The 22195-nt window shown below is 42.4% G+C and overlaps 1 protein-coding gene across 4 annotated transcripts in view; it reads left to right on the top strand.

The window, feature by feature from the left end:
* PGAP1 (post-GPI attachment to proteins inositol deacylase 1) overlaps positions 1-22195 on the top strand; it is a 479543-nt gene that overhangs the window by 49259 nt on the left and 408089 nt on the right. For all 4 annotated transcript variants that reach the window (XM_073633146.1, XM_073633147.1, XM_073633144.1 and 1 more), the window contains exons 4-5: positions 567-738; positions 19805-19965. In XM_073633146.1, coding sequence (XP_073489247.1) covers positions 567-738; positions 19805-19965 — 333 coding nt within the window. The remainder of the gene's footprint in view (positions 1-566; positions 739-19804; positions 19966-22195) is intronic.

Genomic DNA, 22195 nt, shown 5'->3' with positions numbered 1-22195 from the left:
TACCAAAGTGTTTTAAATAATTTTTTTTTTTTTTGGCTTCTTTCGCAAAAAATAAAAAAACAGCAGTGATTAAATAGCACCAAAAGTAAGCTCTATTTGTGTTGAAAAAATGATAATTTTATTTGCGTGCAGTGTTGCATGATTAAGTAATTGTCAGTCAAAGTGTGAGAGAACTGAAAGCTGAAAATTCATCAGGGCAAGAAGGGTGTATAAATGCCCTGTATTGAAGCGGTTAAACTATATGTGAACCCTTACCTTGTAAAACTACCCATTCAGTTTAAAATAGAAATGAAGGCAACACTTTGTGTGAGATATATATATATATATATATATATATATATATATATATATATATATATATATATATATATATATATATATATATTATATATTTACAAAATTGGGCCATAAATGTACTGATCTTATTTAGTTTTATATTATACAATAGCATTGTCTTGTTTATAGCTAATAGGATTTTAATCTAACTAGATCTTGTATAACTTTGTTCATTTGGGCAATTGTATCTGATGTTCACATAAAGCTATTAAACATTTGTGTGATTTCAGAATCAGGAATTTCCTCCACAAAGTGTTATAATTATTGGACATTCAATGGGCGGCCTTATTGCAAGAGCATTATTTACATTGAAGACTTTTAATCCTAAACTGATAAACCTCATTATAACTCAAGCTACACCCCATGTAATGCCAGTGTTGACCATAGATTATTACCTCACTGGTAAGTGATATTTATTAGCATGGTTTTAAATTATTAAAGTGTGTGTGTTTTCCTATGCAAAGTTTTAGGCAACAATGAATGCTTTAAAAAATGCAATGAATAATTCCCATTTATCAATTAACAACTTACAAAGTACACAACCAGTAAAAAAAAAAAAACTAGATTAAATTAAACTAAAATTGCCCTTTTGCCTTTAAAACAGCCACAGTTCTCTTAGGTACTTGTTCAGTTCACTAAAGATTGCACCCCCCCCCCTTCTTTTTTTTTTTTTTTCTAATGGTTTTGGCTGTATGTATTTTTAGTAATTGCCCTGCCGCAGAATGAATTTGGGACCAATGCGATGCCTCCCTGGTGTTATTGCTGATGATGGATAAATATCTTCTAGTACTTTTCAGCATTGAGTAGACCAAATTCCCAAATCCTTTTGCAAAGATGCAGTCCCAACCCTACAAGGAACCTTAACAGTGCTTCACCATTGCCTACACATTGTTGTTATCCTTTTCAAGTCTTCAGCAAACAAACTGCATTCTGTTAGGCCTCATTCACCTGGCTGCAGGCACCCATACTGTGGCTGCCAGTGCCTATAAGCATGAGGAAAATATTTCAAATTTGAGTACTCAGTCCAGAGCACCTGCTGCCCTTTGCAGCACACACCAATTCCTGTGTTTTCATGCATAGCCAAGTCACTTAATCCGGTTTCAATGTTGGGGGTATAGCTTTTTAGCCGCAAGTCTTCCATGAAGACTAATTTTAACTAGGTTTCTCTGGATTGTATCTGTACCATCCTTCCTTGACTTGCTATCCACCATATGTAAGTGAGGGGAACCCAGTGGCTACTCACATAAAATAATCGGCAGAAGGGATACAGCGAGTGGCCCAAATAGTCCACCCCTCATGCCACTTGAGGACCTATGAGCTCAGATCAGAGATCAGAAAAAAGCTGCTAACCTGATTCACCTCCGTCACAGTAGAATTAAACCCACACATCTAAAAAAAACCCTGTAAGGCAAAGGCATAATGAGCTAGAATGCACCGCATACTAGCTCATTATTAAATACTTGCTTTAGATCGAAGCCCCCGTATCACAGCCCGGTCCATACCGAGGGAGCTGACCTTTTGCTCTCTGCGTTTCTTCCGGGTTCGCGGCTCCGGCGACGTGAGTGGCGGGAGCCATGATGACATCACTCCTGCACATGCGTGTGGGAGTCTTCTTCCTGGCAAGGTCTGGCAGCCTCTGCCGGACCTTCAGCCGGGCATTTTAAAGCGCATGCGCCGCTGAAGTCAGCGGCTTCACGCAAAGTGAATATCTCCTAAACCGTACAGGTTTAGTAGATATTAATTTGACCTATAGGTAAGCCTTAGTATAGGCTTACCTGTAGGTAAAAATTACAAATGAGGGTATACAACCACTTTAAAAAGTTGCTGCTGAGCCCACCCAAAAGTCTGTCACACATAGGCGCAGTGCATAAAAAAGCCTCTAGGTGGTGACAACAAGAATCGGCTTACACTGCATTGGACTGACAACTGAAACAGCTGCGACACAAGCAGAATTATATGCCATGAGCAGTTCTGTACCCACAGAAAACTCTACTTGTCCTAGTCCAGCTACCTCATGTAGAAAGGTCAGCTATGGCAAGAAAAACAAAAGAACAAATGTCAAAAAAAAAAGTAACAGAACCTTTTCTTCAGCATTAAAGGGCCAGGCCCTTACCAACCTTCAGATATTATAAATAGTTGGAATATTTAAATATTTTTCACGTGACAACACTAAAGAAATGACATTTTTCTACAATGTAAAGTAGTGAGTGTACAGCTTGTATAACAGTGTACATTTTTCTGTCCCCTCAAAATAACGCAACACATAGCCATTGATTGTCTAAACCGCTGGCAACAAAAGTGAGTATACCCCTAAGTGAAAATGTCCAAATTGGGCCCAAAGTGTCAATATTTTGTGTGACCACCATTATTTTCCAGCACTGCCTTAACCCTCTTGGGTGTGGAGTTCACCAGAGCTTCAGAGGTTGCCACTGGAGTCAACTTCCACATCTCCATGATGACATCATGGAGCTGGCAGATGTTGGAGACCTTGCACTCCTCCACCTTCTGTTTGAGGATGCCCCACAGATGCTCAATAGGAATTAGGTCTGAGACCTGCTTGGCCAGTCCGTCCCCTTTACCCTCAGCTTCTTTAGCAAGGCAGTGGTCATGTTGGAGGTGTGTTTGGGGTAGTTATGTTGGAATACTGCCCTGCGGCCCAGTCTCCAAGGGGAGGGGGTCATGCTCTGCTTCAGTATGTCACCGTACATGTTGGCATTCATGGTTCCCTCAATGAACTGTAGCTCCCCAGTGCCAACAGCACTCGTGCAGCCCTAGACCATGGCCCTCCCACCACCATGCTTGACTGTAGGCAAGACACACTTGTACTCCTCACCTGGTTGCCACCACACACACTTGACACCATCTGAACCAAATACGTTTATCTTGTTCTCATCAGACTACAGGACATGGTTCCAGTAATCCATGTCCTTAGTCTGCTTGTCTTTAGCAAACTGTTTGCGGGCTTTCTTGTGCATCATCTTTAGAAGAGGCTTCCTTCTGGGACGACAGCAATGCAGACCAATTTGATGCAGTGTGCGGTGTATGGTCTGAGCACTGACAGGCTGAGCCCTCCACCCCTTCAACCTGTGCAGCAATGCTGGCAGCACTCATATGTCGGTTTTCCAAAGACAACCTCTGGATATGATGCTGAGCACGTACACTGAACTTCTTTGGTCGACCATGTAGAGGCCTGTTCTGAGTGGAACCTGTCCTGTTAAACCACTGTATGGTCTTGCCCACCGTGTTGCCTTGGCCATCTTTTATGTAGAGCAACAATTCTTTATTTCAGATCCTCAGAGAGTTCTTTGCCATGAGGTGCCATGTTGAACTTCCAGTGACCAGTATGAGAGAGGGAGTGATAACGTCAAATTTAACACACCTGCTCCCCATTCACACCTGAGATCTTGTAACACTAACTAGTCCCATGACACCGGGGAGGGAAAATGGCTAATTGGGCCCAATTTGGACATTTTCACTTAGGGGTGTACTCACTTTTGTTGCCAGCGGTTTAGACATTAATGGCTGTGTGAGTTATTGAGGGGACAGCAAATTTTACATTGTTATACAAGCTGTACACTCACTACTTTGCATTGGAGCAAAGTTTCATTTCTTCAGTGTTGTCACAGGAAAAGATAGGCCTTTTATTTAAGGATAGTGATCATATGAAGCAATGTATTATCACATAGTTGGTTTGGCTCCTATTTAAATTCTATTGGCTCCTATTTAAATCCTAATAACAGAGATCACCCAAATGGGTTTAAAAGTTTACATACCCTGGAATGTTTGGCCTTGGTGCAGAGACACAAGGTGACACACAGGTGGAATTGAAAGTTAATTCCCCACATCTGTGGCTTTTTAAATTGCAATTAGTGTTTGTGTATAAATAGTCAATAACTCTCACGTGGATGCAGTGAGAAGACGAGATACTGAGCTATGGGGAGCAGAAAAGAGCTGTCAAAAGACCTGCGTAACAAGGTAATGGAACTTTATAAAGATGGAAAAGGATATAAAAAGATACTCAATGCCTTAAATATGCCAGTCAGTACTGTTTTTTTAATTGCATAAGAAATGAAAAATTCTGGAATTTCTTGATACCATGCCATGATTAGGTAGACCAAGAAAGGTTGCAGTCACAACTACCAGAAGAAATGTTTGGGCTACAAAGAAAAACACACAGGTAACCTCAGGAGAATTTACAGGCTGTTCTGGAAAGACTCTGGTTGTTTCAAGGAGCACGATACGATGTGGGGGTGGGAGTTGTGTGTACCTAAAGGATAAGTTCACCTTTTTGGAAAAATATAAGGTGAACTTATCTTTTTAATTTAAGTCAGGGATGTGAGTAGATGGGGACTGTCAACCTGAGCATTTTTCACATCCCATGTGCAGAGGCGGCTCTCTAATAAGGCGAAATAGGCGGTGACCCCAGGCCTCGCAGTCACAGGGGCCTCGCACAGCTGGATTGTTTACCTAATTAGAGAGCCGCCTCTTCCAGCAGCAGAGGTATCCGCCATCACACAGTCCTGAGTCCCCTCGCTTTGCTACAGGGAGAGATACAGGCTGCAACTGAGACGTGTGATCGGAGCTCACGTACATCTCCGGGTCACAGACAGGGAGAGCCGCTCAGCAGAGCCTGCTCTGACAAATCTCCCCCCTCCCCCTGCTGCCCTCACAGCCAGACAGAATAGGAGAGATAGCTTCTGCTCCTCCTCCTCCCGCCCTCTCCTCCTGTGTCTGCCCCGCCCACTCTCCTCGGCAGTGTTCTCTGTTCTGCCTCAGAGAAGGGGATGTGTGGGCGGGAAGATTCAAGCTGAAGCCCAGCAAACAGAAAAGGAAAAGGGGAGTCTGATCCATCCATCCATGCAGTCCCTCCTGCCTCCTAGTGAGTACACTGATGTAGGGGATGCTCTTCCTTCCCTTCTTCCTCCATCCCCTTCTCTCTCTCCCTTTCCTTTTCCTTTCCTTTTCCTTTTCCTTTCCTTTTCCTTTTCCTTTTCCTTTCCTTTCCTTTCCTTTCCTTTCCTTTCCTTTCCTTTCCTTTCCTTTCCTTTCCTTTCCTTTCCTTTCCTTTCCTTTCCTTTCCTTTCCTTTCCTTTCCTTTCCTTTCCTTTCCTTTCCTTTCCTTTCCTTTCCTTTCCTTTCCTTTCCTTTCCTTTCCTTTCCTTTCCTTTCCTTTCCTTTCCTTTCCTTTCCTTTCTTTTTCTCCACCCATCCCCCTTTATTTCTCTTTGTGACAGCCTACCAGAATAGGTAGGATCTGTGAGAGCAGCTTCCCTGTGCAGCTCTGCTTGAGGAAAATATCTTTTTTTTATGCCCACTTACCTACCCCTGTACTGTCCACTCCCCTATACTGTACCCCCCTAATACAGTTCATTTTCATCCCTTGAATTATTTTTCCCATTATGGGAGTGAGTGGGGCCTCATGTCTAAGTTTTGCCTAAGGCCTCACAAAGTCTAGAGCCGCCTCTGCCCATGTGAACTGAACTGCTTTACCAGTTCACTGAATGAACTGGGCTGGTTAAAACGCAGATTGATAACTTGGCACAGTTTTATGTTTGTGCTGAACTAGGCTGATTGGCATAAACTACAACTACCAGTAAGGAAAATAATAGGACTTTTCCAAAAATGTATTTTGATAGTTGTTTGTTGTTGCCCAGGGATTCCAGTAGAGAGACAGGAATTCCCAGCTCTGCACTATTGCGCTCAACTGGCTAGCCTTTGTATTGCCCTTAAAAGATCAGAAGGCAGCTTGGCGGAGAATCCTGCCTGTTTGTTTGTATCCCAATAGAATTAAATAATTTGTTAGCTAAATAAAATCTTCTAAAAAATATACACTGTTACAGGCCTACTATCCTTAATAAAGAAAAAAACGGGGAATGTTTAGGCTTGGGCTCTGCGTATGTAGTGGGGTCACTTTACAAAGAACATGCGTTGCAGTACACCTGTCTACCCAGTGATTGGCTGCCCTTAGCTTACGTATTGGTCACCTCTTGTTGTCAATGCATGTTACATGTGTTAGTGTAATGCAATTCTGTTCATTTTGAATGGCATCCCACGTGTGGTGCGCTGCCAAAAATAGGTCCATGCACTACTTTTTTGGGCACAATAACACTTGCCCTTCACAATAACACATGCCCATTACAAGGTGCTTTAACCCTTTCATTGCCAGGTCTTCCAGCAGGCCAGGTCTGTACGCTGTATTCGACCTACATTCCCCCTCTGCTATAAGCTCATGGTCACTTCAGTGACCACAAACTTAAAGCTGAAATGTTCAGCAGACTCTGTTGAACAAAACAATAGCTCTGATTAGCGGCTAACAAGCCGCTGATCAAAGCCATTCACCTAAGATGATCGCTGCCTCTCTACCTCTCACGCACTGCTTCCTCCCCTCCTGCGCTGCCCCCCCACTGTCCCCTGCCTTCACCACTGATCCCAAGCCCTAATTCTTACCCCCCTCTTCCCCAGCACGGATCTCTGTGGATCCAATTCAGTTTCTGGCTGACTCTCCTCCCACCAATTGCAGAGTTAAAGTTTTAAAATCATGTCTGCACCCCCCTCCCCCCCATTTACCAATTCCCAGAAGCCCCCCTTGCAGCTCTGCTAGCCAGCTTTCCGTCCACCCCCTCCTGGCAGCTGCAGCCTGCTGCCCGGTAAATTGGCTAGTGGAGTGTTTGGGATGGAGAGTGGGGGGGCAGACATGTGTCGGTTTGTGAATATATAAAAGTCTCTTTACAATCTCTCACTCTCATCTCATTCATTACAGTGCAGCCCAGGTTGCAGAGAAAGGGACGGTCTTCAAAAAAATTGTAAAAATATTTAAAATATAAGAAAAAATCTTAAACATTAAAAACCTAGTAAAGGTAGATTTATACGTGTCTAAATAACCCTTGCCGCTGAAGCCCGATCATGCTCCATCGGCTTCTGACAGGTGGTTAGGAAGTGATTCGATGCCTCCTCACCACCCTGTTTTAACCCAATTTTTGCAGACAAATGCGCTGCAAGCGCATGCATTTGCATGCGGTTGCGGGGCCTTTGTGGTGCTTCCTCAGACTTGAAAGTGTAACGTTCGGAAGGTGGCATCACTAAAAGTCGGGTCAACTGTGTTGTGAGAGCAAAGCATCGCGGCCACAGCATTTACTTGCTTGCTGCCCGCCGTCAAATGACCGTGGGGCAATGCGGCTCTCGTTCTTGGACTACGTCATATGGCGGCGTCCCAAAACGCCCACTCTCGCGCGCCCGCAGCGCAGCAGCCGCCCGTGTTGGGATACGGCGCGACCCCGATCTCTGGAAAAAGCTGCGTCCGCGGCTCATTAACCATGTGATCAACTGTGTCCCATCACAGCCGGTCACATGTAAACAAGGAAGTGCCGGTAATCGGCGTTCCTCGCCTCACGCTGACAGAGTGTGAGGAGAGGAGAGCCGATCAGCGGCATCTCCACACAGGGGAACATCTAGGAATGTAATCAGGGCACTGATCATCAGTGCCCTGATTACAATATTGCAAAATAGTATCGCAAATCAGTGCTCACCAGTGGCAGCAATCAGTGCCCACAAGTGCCACCAATCATTGCCCATTAGCGATGCCAGTCAGTGCTGGCAATCAGTGTCGCCTATCAGTGCTGGGCATCAGTGTCGCCCATCAGTACCGCCTATCCGTGCCGCCTATCAGTGCCACCTAACAGTGCCCATCAATGCTGCCGTATCAGTGCCACATAAGTGCAGCATGTTAGTGCCTCCTCATAAGTGCCACCTCATCAATGCCCACCAGTTCAGCCTATAAGTGCCCATCAGTGCTGCCTCATCAGTGCACATCAGTGAAGGCGAAAAAATTACTTAGTTACAAAATTTACTGACAGAAAAAAGTAAAAAACATTTTTTTTTTTCAAAATTTTTGGTCTTTTTTACAAAAAAAATAAAAAACCCAGCAGTGATTAAATACCACCAAAAGAAAGCTCTATTTGTGTGAAGAAAATGATAAAAAATTTGTTTGGGTACAGTGTAGCACGACCACGCAATTGTCATTCAAAGTGCGACAGCGCTGAAAAATGGCCTGGGCAGGAAGAGGGTCTAAGTGCCCAGTAGGCAAGTGGTTAAACACCCCCTCTGCTGCCTATTGTAGCTTATGGGGGTGGTTAGCGGGTGGCAGAAACGCAGCTCAACCGCGCATTTTTGCTCCCCCCAAACTACAAGTATAAGCTAGGCCTAAGGCTTTGTTCGCACGAGTCATACTGCAGTGAGACCGTGTAAAGCTGCACAGGGATGCATAGGTGTTCTGTGCATTCCCATGCAGGGCCACCCCGTTGATATCAATTGGTACACAGCAGCTGCATGAGAATGAACAGGTGTTCCATGCGTTTCTGTGCAGGCTGTCTAAGCCATATCAATTGGGATGCAGTGGCTGCATGGACACATCCACTGTTCCCAACTTTGCATCCATTTGGGTGCATGTCCCTGAACTCACATTGTCTGTGTTTGGGGCCATGCACCTACACACACACAGATGTCAGATCTGTCCTTGCAGCTGCTGTGTCCCAATTGACAGGAATAGGACTGCCTGCACAGAACTCCTGTGCAGGTAAACACGGCCCTCCATGGGTGTACGCTTTAGTATACCCCATGTGAACGAGGCCTTAGAAGGAGTTTAGCTAGAGTTTTGTAAGTTATGCTGTGTTTGTGTGCAAATAGGGATGTTTTTTTTTTTTTTTTTTTTTTTTTTTTTTGTGTGAAAATAGTGATTTGATAAACATTTGTGCAAATATTGTTTGGCCATAAAAAATCAGTAGAACCTTTTTATCCTACTGGTCATGTAGAAACTATATGGTTTAGGGGGTCTTTTACAAACTCTGAAAGCTGCAAGGGAGAAATGAAAAGATGAAGAAATTTTGGACATTTACATTTTTGTATGTTCAATTTTCAATAGTTTGCAATAAGGCGCAATTTAAAATTTTACAAATATTTAATAACTCAATACAGGTTAAGCTTTTATATTAAGCAAGAGTTTTGTAAAATTTACCGTGTTTGTATCTAATAACGATTTTAGTTTTACAGTGCCTTGAAAAAGTATTCATACCCTTGAAATGTTCTACATTTTGTCACGTTACAACCAAAAACGTAAATAACACAAAGTGGCACATAATAGTGAAGTGGAAGGAAAATGATAAATGATTTTCAAAATTTTTTACAAAGAAATATCTGAAAAGTGTGGCGCATATTTGTATTCAGCCCCCCTGAGTCAATACTTTGTAGAACCACCTTTCACTGCAATTACAGCTGCAGGACTTTCTGGGTATGTCTCTACCAGCTTTACATATCTAGAGAGTGACATTTTTGCCCATTCTTCCTTGCAAAGTGGCTTAAGCTCTGTCAGATTGGATGGAGAGCGTCTGTGGACAACACTTTTCAGGAAACAGAAATTTTTAAGCCACAGATCCTCATTTGGATTTAGGTCTGGACTTTGACTGGGCCTGTAAGAGAAATGCTGTGACATGTTGGGCGCACACACATGCACAAGCTAACGTAGTTTCCCATATGCTCCCATGCGCAAAGGAATGCGTGCACTTGCAGGAGCACGTTTACAGTCCCCATTGCGCCGACAGCCTATTTAAAGGGTGCTTTGATTCCTGCTCAATGCTGACTAGTCTTCAGCTGTTTCCTTGTGCCCTGCTCAAACCCTGCTTGATATCCGTTGCTGACCTGGCTTTCCACTGACCTGAGCTGATTCTGTTTATACTATTGATTATTGGTTCTTGATTCTGGCTTACTCCTGAACTTGCTCCTGTCTTCTGTCCTGATCCCCCGCTGCCCGCTTGCTGCTGATTCCGGCTATCCTATTGACCACGCTTTTGTTTCCTGTTTGGCTCCATGCTTCCTCTGAGTGCCTGTGCTGGCTGCCCCACATCCCAGCTCCATTGGACACAGTGTGCTTCTGTCTCCTGACTACGGGAAGCATTGGCAAGCCACGTGCCCTGAATGAGCAAGCCTGGTAGAGTTCTCCTTTTAACCTCAGATGATCTACCCAGCATCATCGCAGTTCCTGACCTGATGTTCTGCCCGCATCTCCTGGTCTACAACTTCTGTCACAAGCGCTGCAATGTATACCTACAGGCACTCGTGTTCCTCCTGTCCCTCCCTCCGTGAGGCCTGGGCTGGAGATACGAGAGGCCGACCTTGTCATTTCAGTCTTCTTCCAGGTACGTGACATGGCTATTCTAACACATGAATATGCTTTGATCAAAACCATTCCATTGTAGCTCTGGCTGTATGTTTAAGGTCGTTGACCTGCTGGAAGGTGAACCTCTGCCCCAGTCTCAAGTCTTTTGCAGATTCTAACAGGTTTTCTTCTAAGATTGCCCTGTATTTTGCTCAATTCATCTTCCCATCAACTGACTAGCTTCTCTGTCCCTGCTAAAGAAAAGCTTCCCAACATGATTCTCCCACCACCATGGTTCGCGGTGGGGATGATGTGTTCAGGGTGATGTGTAGTGTTTTCTGCCACACATAGCATTTTGCTTTTAGGCCAAGAAGTTCAATTTTGGTCTCATCTGACCAGAGTACCTTCTTCCACATGTTTGCTGTGTCCCCCACCTGGCTTCTCGCAAACTGCAAACGGGACTCCTTATAGCTTTCTTTCAACAATGGCTTTTTTCTTGCTACTCTTCCATAAAGGCCAGATTTGTGGAGTGCACAATTAATAGTTGTGGACAGATTCTCCCATCTAAGCTGTAGATCTCTGCAGCTCCTCCAGAGTTACCATGGGCCGCTTGGCTGCTTCTGATTAATGCTCTCCTTGCCTGGCCTGTAAGTTTAGGTGGACAGCCATGTCTTGGTAGGTTTGCAGTTGTGCCGTACTCTTTCCATTTTCGAATGATGGATTGAACAGTTCTCTGAGATGTTCAAAGCTTGGGATCATTTTTTACAACCTAACCCCGCTTTAACTCTTTCGCTGCTGTGTCCGTATGTCGTAAGGACCTGACGGGGGGTGTTATTACACATATTTCGGTGGCTGCGTGTCTGCTTTCGGTGGCTCTAGCCACCGATGGCTCTAGCGTGTCTGCTTTCAGAAAATTATATAATATTTGTGGGTTTTGTGTAATCTTAATGCCTAAAATGATTTTTTTTTTTTTTTTTTTTTTTTTTTAAAACGTGTGCAAAAAACACAAAACCGGCTCTGGCAGCGAAAGGGTTAAACTTCTCCAACTTTATCCCTGACTGGTCTGGTGTGTTCCTTGGCCTTTTATGATGCTGTTCACTAAGGTTCTCTAACAAACCTCTGAGGGCTTCACAGAACAGATGTATTTATACTGAGATTAAATTACACACAGGTGGACTCTAGTTACTAATTAGGTGGCTTCTGAAGGCAATTGGTTCCACTATATTTTAGTTAGGGGTATCAGAATAAAGGGGCTAAATACAAATGCACGCCACACTTTTCAGATATTTATTTGTAAAAAAAATTGAAAATCATTTTCCTTCCAGTTCACAATTTTATGTGCCACTTTGTTTTGGTCTATCACATAAAATCCCCCCAAAAAAATACATTTACGTTTTTGGTTGTAACAAATATGACAATGTGGAAAATTTGAAGGGGTATGAAAACTTTTTCATTTTTAAGGCACTGTATTTTCAGTGAAAATATAGCTTTGATAAACATTTGCGCAAATATTGTGCGGCCTTTAAAAAAAATCAGTAGCACCTTCTTTTTATTTCACTGGTCATTGTTTTCAGATAATATATGGTTTGGGGGTCTTTTTCAAAAGTTGCAAAAATGGTCCGGCCAGCTGAGTTTAAAAGTGGAGCGCAGGGCCTGGCAGCAAAAGGCTTAAGCCATTCAAAATGAATGCAGCAATGCATGTCAAAAGCATTGACATGTTACGGTAAAGGACCCTGTCAGGTAGGCTGTACAGGAGGAGGGCCCCATGGTCTCTAATAGTGGTCTTGCCTGTAGTAATAAATCTTGCAGTATTAGTGGGAGGATGAGAGAAGAGATTTGGATCACATTTTGGAAGCTCTTCAGTGCTTCACTTTTTCCACATTTTATGTTAGACTTATTCCAAAATGGATTAAATTCAAATATTTCTTCAACATTCTACAAACCATACCCCATAATGACAACATGACGGAAGTTAGTTTGAAATCTTTGCAAGTTTATTAAAAATACAAAAAAAAAATTACATGTACATACAGTGGATATAAAACGTTTACACACCCCTGTTAAAATGTCAGGTTTGTGTGATGTAAAATGAGACAAAGCTCAATCATTTCAGAACTTTTTCCACCTTTTTAATGTGACCTATAAACTGTACAACTCAATTAAAAAACAAACTGAAATCTTTTAATTGTGATTAAACATAGAAAACTAAAATAATGCGGTTGCATAAGTGTGCACATCTTCTTATAACTGGGGATGTAGCTGTGTTCAGAATTGAGCAATCCCATTCAAACTCATGTTAAATAGGAGTCAGTACACACCTGCTATCATTTAAAGTGCCTCTGATTAACCCAAAATAAAGTTCATATGTAGTGTAGGTCTTTCCTGACATTTTCTTCATCCTACAGCAAAAGCCATGGTCCGCAGAGAGCCTCCAAAGTATATAAGAGGGGTCTCATTGTTAAAAGGTATCAGTCAGGAGAAGGGTATAAAAGAATTTCCAATTAGATATATCATGGAACACAGTGAAGACGGTCATCAAGTGGGGAAAAAATATGACCCAACAGTGACATTACCAAGAATTGGACATCCCTCCGAAATTGATATAAAGACCAGAAGACAATTGGTCAGGAAGGCTGCCAAGAGGCCTACAGCAACATTAAAGGAGCTGCAGGAATATCTGGTAAGTACTGGCTGTGTCGTACATGTGACGACAATCTGACATACTCTTCATGTGTCTGGGCTATGGGGTAGAGTGGCAAGGCAGAAGCCTTTTTCTTACAAAGAAATTCATCAAAGCCCAGCTAAATTTTGCAAAAACACATCTGAAGTCTCCCGAAAGCATGTGGGAAAATGTGTTATGTCTGATGAACCAAGGTTGAACTTTTTGGCCGCGATTCCAAAAGATGTTTGGCGCAAAAACACTGCACATCACCAAAAGAACACCATACCCACAGTGAAGCATGGTGGTGGCAGCATCATGGGGCTGTTTTTCTTCAGCTGGAACAGTGGCCTTAGTCAAGGTAGAGTGAATTATGAACAGTTCTAAATACCAGTCAATATTGGCACATAACCTTCAGGCTTCTGCTAGAAAGCTGAACATGAAGAGGAACTTCATCTTTCAGCATGACAATGACCCAAAGCATACACCCAAATCCACAAAGGAATGGCTTTACTTTATGTTTTGGAATGGCCCGGCCAGAGCCCAGACCTGATTCCGATTGAAAATCTGTGCGGTGATCTGAAGAGGGCTGTGCACACGAGATGCCCTCGCAATCTGACAGATTTAGAGTGTTTTTGCAAAGAAGAGTTGGCAAATATTGCCAAGTCAAGATGTGCCCTGCTGATGGACTCGAACCCAAAAGGTGCTTCAACAAAGTATTAGTTTCAGACTCGGTTCACACAGGGACGACTTGTCAGGCGACCTAGTCGCCTGACAAGTCGCCTCCCGTTCTGTACAATGGAACCGTTCTAATCGTCGCTCCGACTTAGAAAAAGGTTCCTGTACAACTTTGGGGGCGACTTGGGGCGACTTGCATAGACTTCTATACAGAAGTCGTTTTGCAGGTCGCCTCGCTGAGGCGACCTGCAAGTCGTGCCGCCCGTGTGTGAACCGGGTCTAAGGGTGTACACACTAATGCAACCATATTATTTTATTTTTTTACTTCCCTCCACCGAACAGATTTCCGTTTTTGTTGTCCAAGTGAGTTGTACAGTTTTTATAGGTCAAGTTTTGAAGGTGGAAAAAGTTCTGAAGTTATTTATCTTGGTCTCATTTTTTTTTTTTTTTTACATCACAGAAATCTGACTTTTTAACGGGAGTTTGTAGACTTTTTATTTTTTTTTTATTTTTTGTTCACTGTAAGTATTCAGTCTTTGCCATGATACTCAAAATTGAGCTCAGATGCATCTTGTTTCCACTGATCATCCTTGAGATGTTTCTTCAACTTGATTGGAGTCCACCTGTGGTAAATTCAGTTGATTGGACATGATTTAGAAAGGCACACACCTGTCTATATAAGGTCCAACAGTTAGTGCATGTCGGAGCAAAAATCAAGCTCTGATGTGCAAGGAATTGTTTGTAGACCTCCCTTCTAGATTGTAAGCTCTAACGACCAGGGCCCTCTGATCCCTCCTGTATTGATTTGTACTGTAACTGTGCTTTCTGCCCCCATGTTGTAAAGCGCTGCGCAAACTGTTGGGGCTATATAAATCCTGTATAATAGATCTGGGGAAAGGTACAAAAAAACCTTCTGCAACATTGGAGGTCCCAATGAGCACATTGGCCTCCATCATCCTTAAATGGAAGAAGTTTGGGACCACCAGGACTCTTCCTAGAGTGGGCTGCCCAGCCAAACTGAGTGAACAGGGAGAGGGGTCTTAGTCAGGGAGGTGATCAAGAACCTAATGATTACTCTGACAGAGCTCCAGCGTTTCTCTGTGGAGAGAGGGGAACCTTCCAGAAGAACAACCATCTATGCAGACCTCCATCAATCAGGCTTGTATGGTAGATTGGCCAGACAAAAGCCAGTCCTCAGTAACAGGCACATGACAGCCCCCTGGAGTTTGCCAAAAAAGCACCTGAAGGACTCTCAGACCATGAGAAACAAAATTCTCTGGTCTGATGAAACAAAGATTGACCTCTTTGGCCTGAATGGCAAGCATCATGTCTGGAGGAAACCAGGTACCACTCATCACCTGGCCGATATCCTCCCTACAGTGAAGCATGGTGGTGGCAGCATCATGCTGTGGGGATGTTTTTCAGCGGCAAGAACTGGGAGACTAGTCCGGATCGAGGGAAAGATGAATGTACAGAGACATCATTGATGAAAACCTGCTGCAGTGTGCTCTGGACCTCTGACTGGGGTGATGGTTCATCTTCCAACAGGACAACAACCCTAAACACACAGCCAAGATAACAAAGAAGTGGCTACAGGACAACTCTGTAATTGTTCTTGAGTGGCCCAGCCAGAGCCAGATTAAACATCTCCGAAGAGATCGGAAAATGGCTGTGCACCGACGCTCCCAATCCAACCTGATGGAGCTTGAGAGGTCTGATGAAAAAGGCGTGGTCGTGCCTTCGAAACGCGTTTTGATTGGCCAGACAGTGTGTGGGCAGCTTCCTAGTTTGACAGCCCTGGATCACTCCCACCCAGAAGCACACAGCCGACATCTCCACGAGGCTTACTGAGGCTCCAGGACGGTCCTCCTGTGACCCGCTCTAGCACTCTGCAAGTGCTGCAACATTTTTTACGCAAGTTTTTAGTGGTGATTTATACCTAATATACTGAATAAATTCCTAAGCTGTTTAAAGGATTGGCTTGGCGCTTCTCTCTCCTCCTTGTGATTTTTTTTTTTTTTTTTTCCTGTTCTTTTATTTATAATAAATTTGCAAAGATTTCAAACAAACTTCTTTCATGTTGTCATTATATTAAAAAATATATAGTGTAGCGCTATGTGTATATATATAAATCATAAATATAACATATGTGAACAGTGAGTCAGTTTGTCCTATGCGGGACCAAACCAATATAAAAACAACACTAAGTGGTACAAAATAGACGTATGAAAATGACTACAATAGATGAGTAGTATAAATCCGTATTATAAACGTAAATGTTTAGTATATAAAAACGTATAAATGTGATAAATCAAATAATATAGTCCATTAATTGTTTAGGTCAATAATGACTAGTGGAACAGAAAACCACCACCAAAAGTCTATGAAGATAAAAATAAAAAAATGAAAAATATGAAAATAAAATAAAATAAAAATTAGGAAATTCCCAGGGTTTCCTCCTAAGCGAAGTGGTTCACTTCTAGTAGATGGATAAATAGATCACAGATGGGTGGAAGGTCTAGATAGGTGGCAGGACCAACACCGAAGCATCTAAGGAGGCTTACCGGAATCAGGTGACTTGAGAAGACTTACGTCTCACAAGTCTAAGAAAGCTTAAAGACCACCAGGTCTTGCGGGGTGAATCTTCAGATGGTCCTCAGCTTCCAAAGGAAGGGGGGGGGGGGGGGAAGGGGTTTCACCACAGCTTCAGACGTCCCCAAGACACTCCAACAGGCCCAATGGATAATTCAAGTATCATGCGAGGAAAATAAAAAGCTCACATGGCATAATAACGTTTTTTAAAAAGACATAAATTTATTAAAATAACAAAATGAACACTCACATGGTAGGAGATCAGAAATAGCTCATATAAAATCGTTTGCGGTAATAGTGAGGGATCCACCCGACATGTTTCGGCTACCAAGCCTTCATCTTCATTTTATTTTCATATTTTTCATTTTTTATTTTTATCTTCATAGACTTTTGGTGGTGGTTTTCTGTTCCACTAGTCATTATTGACCTAAACAATTAATGGACTATATTATTTGATTTATCACATTTATACGTTTTTATATACTAAACATTTACGTTTATAATACGGATTTATACTACTCATCTATTGTAGTCATTTTCATACGTCTATTATGTACCACTTTAGTGTTTGTTTTTTTATTGGTTTGGTCCCGCATAGGACAAACTGACTCACTGTTCACATATGTTATATTTATGATTTATATATACACATAGCGCTACACTATATATTTTTTACTATTTCTGTCTTTGCCTATGTCTAGAGGTGTGTTAGCTGCTAACTGTATATTTTAATCACCTCTGGCTTTATCAACGTTTGGCGCAGCGCTGTACTCATTCCCCTTTTTTTATGTTGTCATTATATGGTATTGTTTGTAGAATTTTAAGGAAAATACATTTAATACATTTTGGAATAAGGTTGTAACATAACAAAATGTGGAAAAAGTGAAGCGCTGTGAATACTTTCCGGATGCACTGTACTTCAGCTGCCAGCAATGGTACAAAGCATTGAAAAGTTATTTACAAATGACATTTTATTTTAACAGTTTGCTTTAACCACTTGCCAACCGCTGCACGCTGATATACATCGGCACAATGGTAGTGGTGGGCGAATGGGTGTACCTATACATTCCCTTTAATTGACGGGGCTAGCGGGCGCATGCCTGCCGTGTACAGTGTGACTGTGCCCGTAGAGTCCGCCAGTTTCCCGGCGATCATGACACGGAGCCGCACAAGGCATTTCCCTGTTCTGCCTTGTGACATGACTGATCACTGCTGTAGCCCATCCCCCCAACAGTTAGAATCACTCTCTAGGACACACTTAACCCCCTTCATCGCCCCCTAGTGGTTAACCCCTTCCCTGCCAGTGTCATTTACACAGTAATCAGTGCATTTTTATAGCACTGATCGCTGTATAAATGACAGTGGTCCCAAAATGGTGTCAAAAGTGTCCGATGTGTCCACCATAATGTCGCAGTCACAATAAATATCGTCACCATTAATAATAAAAATGCCATAAAACTATTCAATATTTTGTAGACGCTTTTGCGCAAACCAATCAATATACGCTTATTGCGATTTTACCAAAAATATATAGAATAACACATATTGGCCTAAATTGAGGTAATATTTTTTTTTTTTTTTTTTAATATATTTTTGGGGGATATTTATTATAGCAAAATAAATAGGATAAATAAGAAAACAAACAAATGCCCAAACAAAACACAAAAGTGTAATGCAATAAATTAATAGCGTGCAACTCCTCGTATCAGTAAAGTGCAGATCTTCTATAGATAACAAAGGTGCAAGTAACAGTCTTTTACAGATGATGGAAAAAAGTGCAAGTGCAGTGGATAGAATTCTACAACGGCCAGTGTCCAATAATCAATCCGATCCGGTCCCAGGATTGATTATTGGACACTGGCCGTTGTAGAATTCTTTCCACTGCACCTGCACTTTTTTCCATCATCTGTAAAAGACTGTTACTTGCACCTTTGTTATCATCTATAGAAGATCTGCACTTTACCGGGAGTTGCAGGCTATTAATTTATTGCATTACACTTTTGTGTTTTGCTTGGACAGTTGTTTATTTTCTTATTTATCCTATTTATTCTAAACTATTCATCATCCAATATTTTTTGCTCATTTATACCTCTATTTACACTGATTTTTTGCACTTGCACTTTCTTATCACTTTGGGTTTATTCTTCCCGGATTATCACCTAGAGCTGCTTGTTTCAATTTTGATTTTATACACAGTGTATGGCATTATTATTAGGAGTTTACACATTGCTTTTTTCTTTGTGTTCATTGTAGTTTTCATTATTATTTCATTGGATGAAGTCTTTTTGTGATTTTTTTTTTTTTTTTTTATTTAATTTTTTTTTTATTTCTGGCATTCATGCACCACGCACTTTTTAGTTTACCTATGAGGTCATGTTATCACCATTGATCTGATTACTCCACGATCTTATTGTTTATTTTATGCACTTATGCACTTTTTATAGTGAGGTCCTGGTATTTATCATCATTGTGTATATATTTATGCTATTGTTATTATTTTCTATATGATATTTTGAAGATTTTTTTTCAGTTTATTTTATTTGACTTTGGATCATTTCTAGTACACATTTTTACCTGTCATATTTTAGATGAGGTAGTGCCACATATTTTTTCATTTTAGATTTGCTTTGAGGTTTGTAAGTATACTCTTCTATGTTGGCAGCTTCCCGTGTCTATTAGAGAGTGTGGTTTTTGCACACTAGGCTTATTGTTTGTTATTATAGCAAAAAGTAAAAAAAAAAAAAATTTTATTTTTTTTTTTCAAATTTGTCGCTCTTTTTTTTGTTTATAGCGCAAAAAATAAACTGCAGAGGTGATCAAATACCACCAAGAGAAAGCTCTATTTGTGGGAAAAAAGGGCGTCAATTTTGTTTGGGTGCAACGTCGCACAACCGCGCAATTGTCAGTTGCAGTGCCGAATTGCGAAAAAGTGCTCTGTCAGGAAGGGGGTAAAATCTTCCGGGGCTGAAGTGGTTAAACGGACTTCATCTGCAGATCGAAGTTCATCTCTTTTGATCTGTAGATGGGGAAAAAAAATGTAAGATACAAATAGAAACAATGTTTCTTTTTATCTTTCCAAGTGCCGGGACTTCATGTTTTGTTTTTTATATTTCAGCTGTCCGTGGGGGAATCCCACTGTCAGCTGAAAGAACTTAGCCTGAAAGTATTGGTTTCAAGTATCGGAGCATTTGCACATGTACCGATACCCGTACAAATGCTTAGTATCCGTGCCGGTATCAGTGCAACCTTAGAGGAGGGGATTGTGTACTTAGTCGAATATTGGTTAATTGAAAAGTTTTGAATAATGTAAGCTATTTTATTTAAGAAAAAGTTTACCACTTGTTACGTTGTAGGTGGTGTTGCTCATAGTTTATGTATCCATGTCTTTACAGATTTTTATGCTATGGTGAATAATTACTGGATTCTGAATGCCAAGGAACTTCAAAATGTGACAGTACTTTCTGTTGCGGGGGGATTTCGGGACTTCCAAGTTCGTTCCGGATTGACGTTTTTACCAGCTTCAGACCTGTACACCAGTGCCTTATCTCTAGTGGTACTGTATATTTTCTTTATTTCTTGCCTGACAAAATACAGTATCTCACAAAAGTGAGTACACCCCTCCACATTTTTGTAAATATTTTATTATATCTTTTCATGTAACACTGAAGAAATGACACTTTGCTACAATGTAAAGTAGTGAGCGTACAGCTTGTATAAACAGTATAAATTTGCTGTCCCCTCAAAATTACTCAACACGCAGCCATTAATGTCTAAACTGTTGGCAACAAAAGTGAGTACACCCCTAATTGAAAATGTCCAAATTGGGCCCAAAGTGTCAATATTGTGTGTGGCTACCATTATTTTCCAGCACTGCCTTAACCCTCTTGAGCTTGGAGTTCACCATAGCTTTACAGGTTGCCACTGGAGTCCTCTTCCACTCCTCCATGATGACATCACAGAGCTGGTGCATGTTAGAGACCATGCGCTCCTACACCGTCCATTTGAGGATGGCCCACAGATGCTCAATAGGGTTTAGGTCTGGAGACCTGCTTGGCCAGTCCATCACCTTTACCATCAGCTTCTTTAGCAAGGCAGTGGTCATCTTGGAGGTGTGTTTGGGGTCGTTATTGTTATCAGTTTTCTAAACTGAGCCCACCATGAGAGGTGAAGATTGGGTCTGTTACCACAGAACCCTGCAGCTGGATAAAGTAAGGGAGATTCCTAAGGAATTTTTCTAATTCTTGTGGGTTTTCGCCTTTAAAATAAATGTTGCTATGCCTATAGTCCCCACCGGGGGCTGTCAAGAGCACATACCTGTTCCATGCTTGTCAGTCTCGTCTCTGTGTACAAGCTGCACGCTTCCTCCGGCCCAAGCTCCAGGTAAAGTCGTGGGAAAGGGGGGTTTTCTCCTCCTAGGAATGTCCCCCCCCACCTAAATAGTCCTCCAGGCAGTAGGAGCATGGCATCAGACAGCGGTATGCCACTCCCGCCGCCATTACGGCGGTTCCCATTGGCAGCTCTCCTGATCCCCCAGCCCTCCTCCTCACTGTCCGGTACAGGTTTGGAGCCCACTCACACGGGAAAACGCTTTATTTTAAAGTAGATGAGGGAGGGGGGAACGATGGGTGATCGGAGGAAGGGGGCGGGGCTTAGTGGCGGTTATTAGTGTGAATTAGCGTCCACAACGTAGGCTGCATAGCTATAAAATGCACCTTTTTCAGGGGTATACAGCTAGGAGGGACACAGAGCGGACGGGTGGCATGTGAGTGAGTGACACAGGCATTCCCAGGCACATTTACTTTAAGCATCAGCCTGAGCTTAATCGCATCGGCAGTTGCTGGACTATTGCTCAGCAGTGGGTGCATTTTTTTTTTTGTGGTACCTCTGCGTTTGTGCTCGGCACTATGACCAGAGGAGGTGTTTCAAATTCCGCAAAGACCAAGGACACAAAGGGGTCCTCCTCAGGTCCTAAGGACCCTCCCTCTGCAAAACCATCCCGTACTAAGGAGGCTGGTCAGAGTGAGCCATCAGGGTCATCAGGGGCTGCAATTGCTTCTGACACTTCAGCCCCTGTCTTTATAACTGAGCAGGTTTTCTCCTCAGCTATGAGTGGCTTAGAGGAAAAATTTGTGACTTTAATCACGTCTTCACAGAGTGGAAGAAAACGCATTAGGTCCCCTTCTACCACCCAGGATCCCCAAACGGAGGAACTGTGGGAGGGGGAAGATGAAACCCACTCAGGGGACCGTGAACAGGCTAATGATTCTTCTTCCGAGGAATCAAGTGGGGAAGGATCATCTTCAGCTTCACATGCTGAGAAGTTGCTGGTGCATTCTCTTCATAAAATGGTCCGCGCCACATTTAAGCTACCCTTTACGGAGTCTGTTGAAGAGCCCACTTTGTTTGGGTTCACTAAAGCCCCCACAAGCCTTGCATGCCTTTCCTGTCCATTCTTTCCTAGAAAAGCTTATGTATTCTGAGTGGAATCACCCAGATAAGCATTTTTTTCCTCCTAAGAAGTTTTCAACACTTTATCTTATGGAGGAAAAATTCACTAAGATGTGGAGTATACCAGCAATTGACGCTGCTATATCCTCTGTGAATAAAAGTTTGACTTGTCCGGTTGACAATGCGCAAATGTTTAGGGATCCAACTGATAAAGTTGGAATTCCTGTTAAAAAACATTTTCTCCCTGGCAGGTTCAGTTGCTCAACCTGCAGTGGCGGGGTATGTCAATCCTTATGAGACCATTTGAAACAGGTGCTCAAGGTGTTCCCTGAGCA

This window comes from Aquarana catesbeiana, linkage group LG06 (genome assembly GCF_042186555.1).
Source record: "Aquarana catesbeiana isolate 2022-GZ linkage group LG06, ASM4218655v1, whole genome shotgun sequence".
In the NCBI taxonomy this organism is placed as follows: domain Eukaryota; kingdom Metazoa; phylum Chordata; class Amphibia; order Anura; family Ranidae; genus Aquarana; species Aquarana catesbeiana.
Note: the sequence above shows the minus strand (reverse complement) of the source record. Positions and strands in the feature narration are given on the sequence as shown.